Genomic DNA, 10,000 nt, shown 5'->3' on the forward strand with positions numbered 1-10,000 from the left:
CACGTATCCGAAACGTATCCGGATTCACTCTAGTACTCAGGACTCCTCAAGGAAACAGAGGTAACAGAGCATGCGCCATGAAGCCCTCGGCAGCAATTTTGAGAATTGATTTCACGGTAAGGAACTGGGCTCGATCTTGTTACGTCATCCGGAGGGAAAAAATTCCGGATTTAGCGTCTACACGGCTCCGGATTCATAGCGGATTAAAACATTTCCACTCTGGAGAGTGTATTCAAAAAGTTTCGGATTCGTCAGCGAATTTGCCGGATACGTGTGGACGGAAGGCGTATCTAGAAAGAAAAATTTGCGGAGTCAAAAATATCCCGATACGTGTGGACGGCGTGGGGCCTTAGGAACGTGCGGATGATCTGTCAATCAACCCGTGATCGCAAGCAGAGATCTGTGGTAATTTGTTCAATAACAAAGTGTCAAATGATAATGTGTCCGTAATATGTTATGAGATGTTATCTGTCGTTCTTTATTCATTCCTCCGTCCCTTTTCTTCACTTTGGAAAGATCTTTTAGGCGTTCTATCTCTTCGCTGCTGTTTGTTGACCACTATCCGCCTTGGATACTCAGTTGTGCTTGAATGAATTCGAACAAAAGCAGAGCGTGAAGCTACCACTTTTATAGTGCGCCTGCGTGTTTAAATAGACTCTTTCTGACTGTAGCCGCATGCTATTTTACCTTTGTAGATGTGCAATGTACCATCGTACGACAGCAACAAGTACTCCACATATGTCAGCACAAAAGTTCAAGTCGAGCTTCCAAAGCTGTCCAGAGGTCTAGCTATGTTGCTTCGGAAATTCAACTGGAGTCAAGTTGCTATTTTGTACGAAAATTCTAGTTACTACATTGGGATTAAGGACAGAGTCAAAGAGCAGTTTGAAAAGGATGGAATTAAAGTTCGGTTGACAAAACCACTTTTTACATTTGGGTACGATTGTTACGCTTTATTGATATGGTAATGGTAATGAATTTATATAGCGCATTTTCTATTGACATATTCAATTGCGCTTTACAAGCAAGTGTTCTATGGGGGTGAGATTGGACATCAGCATATATATCATAGATTCCCCGCACAAGCCTCATTTCAATGCTTGTTTCAGTCCTTCCGTGAACACACTAATATAGGTTAAAGGTCTCGCTCTGGGTACTATCTGGAATTGTTTTGTGAAGTCCTTTATTCAATCGCTCAGTTCGTCTGCCTAGCCGCCTCTGTAAGGAGGCTTAAATCTGTTCTGCTGGCCTGCATTATTTGTTGAATCGTTCTTGTAAAGCTCCTGCATAATTCAATCAATGTTAACTTTCAAAGATGTTGATTTCCTTTGTTCTCACAGGTGTCTAACGAAGTTACAAGTAGGGGCCAAATGTAGCACAACCGATGTTACAGATCTCCCAGCGTTTATGAAAGAACTTATGAAAACGATCAACGAAAACGCCAGAAGTACGTACAGCGTTAAGTCCGTTTAAATTTCGTATTCGTGTATTTATGTGACCATGGTTCCACCATCTCCTGGTATAAACCACCAAGAACCCGCAATTCCTAATTCGCTCTGATGAAGGGCTAACGCTCTAAAGGTCAGCCAGCAAATCTTTCCTAAGTCAGCTAATATACATTTCGACCTCTTTTTAAAAAAGCAAATTTTGATAATTGACTGGTAGACTCGCTGGCTAACTGAATAACTTCCTTGTTCAAAAATACATTAATAATTCATGACCGAAACAGCCAATTAGGTCATCGATAAAACGTCACGTGCATGACCTTTAAACACGATAAAGCACTCCTCATTAGAGTTCTTTAGAGAAAGCATACTAATAAGGCACAGCTTATTTTTCTTGTATGCTTATATTCTCCTGGAATGAGCCGTTCAAAAAACTCGCAGCACGTGTTTTATCGGGTTTGAAAACAAAACACTTCTGATCGTTTTTTAAACACTACAGAAATGCATTCATCTCCCAAGGATTTAAGAAAGAAGTGATTTTGTTTCAGTTGTGCTGTTCATCACAAGCTCCCGAGTGAGCCTCCCAATTATGTGGTATGCATACGACGAGGGAATGACCACTGGCGATCACGTGTTCATCATGCTCCAACTTGAGCTGAAGCAATTCATTTTGAATCAGAAAATTCCAGAACAATACCACTTGGCCCCACCAACCAATAATAGAACGGTATGTGATTACTTCCAAGCACTGGAGGCAGTCATTATAGTGGAAGTCAAAGTGGTGGATGCTGCAAATACTTCATTCAAACAGTTCGAGGACCAAGTCAAAAAAAAGTTTAATGATACTGTCTTCCCAACACGCAAACCTGTAAGTGTGACACTAATAACTGATTCACCAGAGGTGCGAGACTGTGACTACGGATAAGATTTTGAAAATATCGCCATACTTATATGAGCGTTACTTTCGAAGAAACAAAAGGAAATTGCGCCTGAACGGGATTTGAATTCATGCCTCACATTCTTACCTGTTCAATGCTCTACCAATTGAGCTATCAGGCCATAGGGAAGCTAGTCGCTTTGTGAGTTCGAAATAAATCCATATCGGATATGATACGATAACTTTGTTTAGAGAGGGAAACGCAATTAACCTGTTACAGTCAGTTTCTAACTTATGGCCCTCCAACAATACCAAGAAGGATCCATGACAACACCGAGAACTCCATGCCCTACGCTGCCCTATATGAGAAAGTATAAAATAATTAGGATAGAGAGCGCACTCTCATTTGTCAATAGCTGTGTTTAGATGAGAGTATGTAAACACGGCTGTGACATCTCACGAACTTTGATTGGTTATGTATTGTCAGACGCGCGTTTTGATTGGTTGGTGGGAAATATGGGCGTGTGTGAAGAAAATCTCTTTCAATCAAAAAGTGAAAAAACCAACATTTTCCTTCATTTGTTGAATTATCTTAAGCAATAGAAAAGTTTTTTCCTGTGTTTGCATAGCCTGATATAAACAATCGAGAGGTTGGGAGAATTCTCGACAGTTATGCAAACCCTCGAGTCCGTCTCAGGTTTGCATAACTGTCTCGAATTCTCCCAACCCCTGTCGTGTTTATATCAGGCTATGCAAACACGGAAAACGTTTTCTATTGCTTAATTAATATAAGAAAGCCATATATTTGAACCGCGGGAAAGAAATCAGGATTTTAGATCATAGTAGTCATGAAAGTAATGGGGGGGGGGGGGGGGGGGCTTAATAGAGGATTTTGTAGTAATCACTTTGCTCCTCTGGGCAATGCTAATTACTATTGAGTCAACAGTTACGCCACATTCGATATATCAATATTCACAAGTGGGTACGAGGCTTTATGGTTAAATATGAATATTATTTTGTTTAGAAATCTCCCTTGAGACTTTTGACACAAAGTAAACAGAACTGAGCAGTGAAATTTGACGATAAACCCTCGTTGCCATGCCAGAATATTGATAAATCGAACTCGGCCTATTAGCATTGTGGTTACTCTGCCTATGAATCTGATAGGATGATAATGATAATGTAGAAGATGACAATAAGTAACAATGACCGTTCTGATTTTAATCTCTTGGTTGACTAGCGTAGATCTTTCTCTCTTAACAGACGTATCTTAGCACTGCATGATTTTTTAAAATCATTGATTGAACTATATTTTTTGGTCTTTTCTTGTTGTGCTTTTTTTTCTTTTCTCAAAGGATGTTCTCGATGTACCATATGTGGGGGCGTACTTATATGATGCAGTCTTTCAATATGCCAGGGCTTTGAACGAAACATTACGAAAGAACGAATCTCCGAAGGGGCAAAATATTATTAGGAACCTGTTGAATTCATCATATGACAGTAAGTGACACTCTCAGTAATGTTTATGGCACGAAGCAATCTAATGACTTTAAAATAAACCAAAGCTGTGCCCTTGGCCAATCCGCACAGCCGAAACAAAAAAAAAACAATGAAATGAGGAAATCACTAACGCTAAAGAAATTTATACGGCAACCAAATCTAAGCGCTGGAACGTGACTAAAACCCATTTAAAAACTGCTGTGATGAAAGGCCACCGCATTAGCAAAATTACTTTTTACCCTTATACGATCTTCCCATCTCTGATAGCTAATCTAGTAGTTTAAGAAGACAAAAGATGATCAGTTAATAACAAAATAACTAAACATCATGTTACCCAACCCCTTCCCCCATGCCTGGGGGCATGGCTGGCGCAGTGCTGAGAGCACTCGCCTTCCACCAATGTGGCTTGGGATCGATTCCCGGATTCGACGCCCTATGTGGGTTGAGTTTGTTGGTTCTCTACCCTGCTCCGAGAGTTTTTTCTCTGGGTACTCCGGTTTTCCACTCTCCTCAAAAACCAACATTTGATTGCATTTGCTCTGATTTCAGTTGATTTGAAGTCTCCCCAATTAGTAGAGCACTCGTGCTTGGCTAAATGACCTTGGGACTTGAAGCGTCGCCCCGGTATCGCGAGGTCACGGGTTCAAACCCCGTTGAAGTACTCAATATATTTTTCAGGCTTCTCAACTCAGTTGCTAAAATTGCGTTCATAACTGCGAGGATCATAGGTTTACGTGATTTCGTATCCGCAGTTCAATGTGTGATTCATTTCATATATCATTTCGTACATTATCATTATTATTATTATTATTATTATTATTATTATTATTATTATTATTATTATTATTATTATTTACAGCAGTGTTAAAAGCGTATATATGCTATAAGCTAAAATAGCACATTAGGGCGCTGAAGGCGTAACCTAGAGGCCATGTGGTTCTAAACCTGGTCAATATCCTAAGAACTGTATAATAAAAAGGGGTTAAGTATCTTAAGGAGTTTAAGATAATTATTACAATGTCTCTAAACGTAACATGCTATTATACTTGCGACAACAAACTACAAAAATGTTTTAAGAATACGCGTAATGTTAAGTGTCGATGAAATCACCAATTTCTGCATGTTCCTGAGCACTTGATCACTCTTCTTTCCAACAAGCCCCTTCACGTTCTCTTTTTGGTAGGCAGAGTACCTTCCCAGGACGTCCATTATGATGTTGAATTGTTCTACCTTATAACCTTTAAACTGCTATTTCAGCTCATATCGTACCGGGCCATACTTCCGAGTCTTTTCTGCTTCCTTCTGGCACCGGTTTTCGACCCATGGGCAGCTCATCTCTAATATAGGGCGATCTTCTTCTCTTCGTGGTTGATAATTCGAGCGTCGAGCCTATTTGCACGCACTTCTGCGTTTTGCGCGTAGACGGGGACATCCTAGAAAGCCTTGTGATTCTCGTTCTCGTAGAGAGGCTTGGGCACAATCAACCCACATTCTCTGAGGATCTCAAAGAACAGGATCTCGAGTGCTGAATTGCGCCTCCACATGTACTTTGTCTGTGCTAGGGCAGAGCAACCTGTAAGGACATGAGGGACACTTTCAAGCTCTTTTGTGCACATTCTGCACCACAGGTCATCGTTAGTCGTTGAAGCTATCTTCCTGCTATAATATACTTTGGTCGGTAGCAATTGTTCGTATAGCTCATGCATTCCTGCTATAACGTGGGATGGACAAGGGTTCCGGTTCTTTATTATTATTATTATTATTATTATTATTATATTATTATTATTATTATATTATTATTATTATTATTATTATTATTATTATTATAGCAGTGCAAACGTATGTATGCTAAACGATAGCTAAAGCACAGTAGGGCGCTGTTGCATAACCTAAAGGCCAACGAGAAATAAGAAAATTAAAAGAAAAACTTATTATAGAAACTAATACATTAAAATGTCTTCTAAGTAGACCTTGAAGGAAAAAAAAAAAATCAAATCTCCTTCTCTGAAATATCACATTAAAATACTTAAAAAATGCTCAGATAACACATATTATTGCTCAGATAAGACATATTATTATTATTATTATTATTTATTATTATTATTATTATATTATTATTATTATTATTATTTGTCGAAGGATGGCCTTTGCGACCGGGGTCCTCGTCTGTGTTATCTGCCGTTAACCGAAGCAATTCTTTTTTTTTTTTTCAGGCAAAACTGGAGTAAAAGTTGTTATGGGTGAGGATGGAACAGCCGACTTTGCAGATCTTGGTATCGTTGATTTCTCATGGAAAAGGCTACCGGGTGACCCGAGTAAGTCAGTGTTAAGTTAATTTTGATCTAAGTTGGTTGTGTGCTGCTTTTCATTAAAGCGATTAACCACAAGATTTCCCGCAATTGTACTAGTCCGATATTAGTGATTTCGAGTGTGATCGGAATAAATAGAGACCTTTAGCATAAGTTTTTCGCGGGAAACAGCAAACCGCAAACTGCGGTTTGCGGTTAGCCGTTTCCAGTTTCAGGTTTCCTGGCTTTCGAACTTTAGCAGGGAATTCGGCTTGATGCCGCCATGTTGTTTTTTTGTCAAGTGGAAGTGTATCACTTTGATCGCCTAAAAAATATAAATACTTCATTCATTCGAGTTCAAAAATCTAACTAGCACATAGAAGGTGGATATAGAAAGCTACTTCGTGCTTTTAAACGTGAGTCTGTACAATTTTTAGTGGCAAAAAACCTTGCCGTTAATTGCTTACCGCTAGAGGCCTTCTCCGCGGTTAAAACGTGAAATGCAAACCGCAAACGCGACGGCAAAACCTTGGTCACGTGATACTTTGCTGTTTGCGGTTTGCGGTTTTCCATTAAAAACCTGATGCTAAAGGTCCCTATTTGAGCACGAGTAACTACGCCTCACGGGCTTGTGCAAATTGCAGTCTTTGCAAAAATTTACGAGAGCTTATTTATTCCAAATTGCACGAGAAAAATCATGTGATTCTTTATTAATACGAAAAAATATCGAGAAAGCCTGTTGTAATTGGACAGAAGCAATGCGCTCATATCACGTCATCCTGGGCTAGCATTTGATTGGCTATCTGTGGCTTTCTTTGATCATTGACCAATTAGAATGCTCGATTTGTTACGTCTTTTTGCACAATTCTTCTGCACTGTGTTACCTACAAACTGCATTTCTCTTTGACAATCAGAAAGGAGACGTTACAATCATTCCCAGTCTTCCGTTTTCGGAATCGCGGTTTTGTACCCCACCGAAAGTGAAATTTCACGTTTTTGTATATTAAAACACGGGGAAGAAAAATCGCTATCGAATAATTTTTTTTCCATACTTATCAGTACATTGTGGACATTTTATCAAGCAATTAAAAAAACTGTCATATACACTTTAAGTTACGGTTTATTAAATGTCTTACTTCACAGCTTGCTCCAAAAGTTCTCCTAAGGCTGTAAGTGTGGGAACAATAGACTTCTCACAGGAGACTCCTAATCTCAAAATCAACGAGGCTGCCATTCGTTGGCCGCAAGGCAAAGGTCCACCTCCTGACTCTCCTGGCTGTGATTTTGCAGATTTTGACGGGCAAAGATGTAAATCCGTCAAAGACGCCACAGTCAGAGACGATATTAACGACCGTATGGGTGGGTTCATTCATTTCCTGAGTGCTTTATATTTATTTACTTGATTGATTGATTTATTGATTGATTAATTGGTTGGTCGGTTGGTTGGTTGCTTGATTGATTGACGCATTGGTTGGTGATTGATGGATTGATTGATGGATTGGTTTGGTGATTGATGGATTGATTGATGGATTGGTTTGGTGATTGATTGGTGCATTGATGAATTGGAAGATGATTCATTCATTGATTGCTTGGTTTGTTCGTGATTGATTGATGGATTGGCTGATTATTCATTGATTAATTCACTAATTAAGTGATTGAAGGATTTGTTCGTGATTGATTGATTTATTATTGATGAGTTGGTTGGTGATTGATTGATTGATTAATTGAGTGCTTGCTTCCTTGATTGAATGATTGAATGATTGATTGATTGATGGATTGGTTGATTAATTGATTGATTGATTGATTAATTTGTTCGCGATTGATTGATTATTGGATTGGTTGGTTATTGATTGATTGATGAATCGAGTGATAAATTTGTTGGTAATTGATTGATTGATAAATTGGTTGGTGATTGATTGATTGATGGATTTGTTGATGATGGTTAATTGATTGATTGATTTATAAATTGATTGACGGATTGGGTGTTGATCGAGTGATTGATTGATTGATTGATCAATTGGTGTACTGATTGATTGATTGATTAATTTATTTATTTATTTATGGATTGGTTGGTTGACGGTTTTTGAAAGGACCCCTAACCCCTGTTTCTCAGAAGCTCACCCCTTCATAGCCGCTACTTCGTTGGTACGGCACCGCACTACTGTCAGGAGGTTGTGGGTTCGGATCCGCCTCATGAACCATCACTCGATCTCCACAATGAAGAGAAATTTAGGTGACGTCTGGGAGTGGTTAGACGCCCTAGTCTACTTGAATACGCGCGATAAGCCATCTGTTTTGTCACCTCTCCTCTTTGAAGGGTCCTACAGTAAACTGAGTCAATTTCTCGAGGCAAAGAGAGGGGAATTTAATGGATCTTCTAGTTTACCATATGGTTATTTTGCTTATATATTGAGTGGTAAAATATTCAATTCTTGTCTGATGTTCTATTGTATTATTTCAGTTGAAATAATTGGCGGTGTTTCTGGATTTGCTTTCATCATGTTTATTATTCTTTTTGTCAGTATTACAAGGTGAGACATGTCTAATGTCAATTGCCATCTGGAAGAATACATTTTAAGGACTCTTATCTAGAGCTTTCATTGAAACGACCATCAAAATAGAGTTCCATTCCCATGCTTCAATGATGCAGCAACAAGGAAGAATAATCTACACGAAGCCAATTTTATAGGGTAACACCCAGTTGGAGAAACGTGTAAACGTCTGGAAATGAATATGCTGTAACAGGTGCATTCTGGTCGACTCTTAAGGGGTGGCATCCTTATTCTTGAGGATAACACCCAGAGTGCAAAACGTCACAGAAATGCAGCATCGGAAGAATGCAGCGAAAAACGAGTTCAGCTAAAGATGGATTTCAGTATAAAAGAGCGAAGACAGGGGAATGACACGACAAACTTTTATGATAATTTAGTATCCCTCAGCCAATTGGAACTTAAGGTGGCTCAAACCAGTTTCAACACTTTCAAGAGGCCATATTATTAGAAGTATTGACACTACAATACTTTATCACGTAACAGCAATGTTATGATACCATGTGAAACATCAATTGTTGCTGAACAAGATGCAGTCATTTTTGTGACGTAACAAGTTACCATGGAAACAGGAAAGCCTTGCAAAAACACCCTATATTTTGGCTTTAGTTGCTATATCTGAAAAACGATATCGGTGACACCATTTTTTTAATTGCGCAAAAGTGATCAGCAGGAGCGGATTCAGAGCTATCTTAAATTTTCAATTATTTAAGGTTTCAATCTGGCATGCTGATTACATTTCAGAAACAAAAAATGGGGATCACCCAGTTTGTCTTTGAGTTATGAGCAGCTAAATCCAAAATATGGCATGCTTTTGCAGGGCTCTCCTGATGCCACGGTACCATTTTACGTCACAAAAATGACCGAATCTTTTTCAGCAATAATTGGTGTTTGATATGGTACCATAACATTGCTGTTAAGTGAAAGAGTGTTGTAGTGTCAATCCTTCTAATGGGAACGTTTCTTTTAAGTTTTTAAACTGGTTTGAGCCACCTTAAGCGTGTGACGAAATGTGCTCATCTTGTTGCTGCATGAATGTTGTGTAACTTCCGTATATAAAACCAATTAATTAAAGGAGAGGAAAGGAAAAGTGTCTAGTCGTTCTAGCGCTGGAGCACTAATTGGGGACACTGTAAACAGAAATTAACAATTAACACAATGCAAGTCAAATGTTGGTTTTTGAGGAGAGGGGAAACCGGAGTACTCGGTGCAGAGTAGAGAACCAACAAACTCAACTCACATATGACGCCAGATCTCGGATTCGAACCTGGGCCACATTGGTGGAAGGCGAGTGATTTCACACTGCACCATCCCTGCACCCTGGTGATTTTGTAAACTACC

At 39.1% G+C, this 10,000-nt stretch overlaps 1 protein-coding gene across 2 annotated transcripts in view; it reads left to right on the forward strand.

Moving 5' to 3' along the window:
• The window catches only part of LOC138060162 (atrial natriuretic peptide receptor 1-like), a 34,897-nt gene that overhangs the window by 6,505 nt on the left and 18,392 nt on the right, over positions 1-10,000 (forward strand). For both annotated transcript variants that reach the window (XM_068905885.1, XM_068905886.1), the window contains exons 3-9: positions 696-937; positions 1,341-1,447; positions 1,994-2,313; positions 3,678-3,822; positions 6,036-6,137; positions 7,254-7,469; positions 8,572-8,641. In XM_068905885.1, coding sequence (XP_068761986.1) covers positions 696-937; positions 1,341-1,447; positions 1,994-2,313; positions 3,678-3,822; positions 6,036-6,137; positions 7,254-7,469; positions 8,572-8,641 — 1,202 coding nt within the window. The remainder of the gene's footprint in view (positions 1-695; positions 938-1,340; positions 1,448-1,993; positions 2,314-3,677; positions 3,823-6,035; positions 6,138-7,253; positions 7,470-8,571; positions 8,642-10,000) is intronic.

Source organism: Montipora capricornis, chromosome 8 (assembly GCF_036669925.1).
Source record: "Montipora capricornis isolate CH-2021 chromosome 8, ASM3666992v2, whole genome shotgun sequence".
NCBI classification, from domain to species: Eukaryota; Metazoa; Cnidaria; class Anthozoa; order Scleractinia; family Acroporidae; genus Montipora; species Montipora capricornis.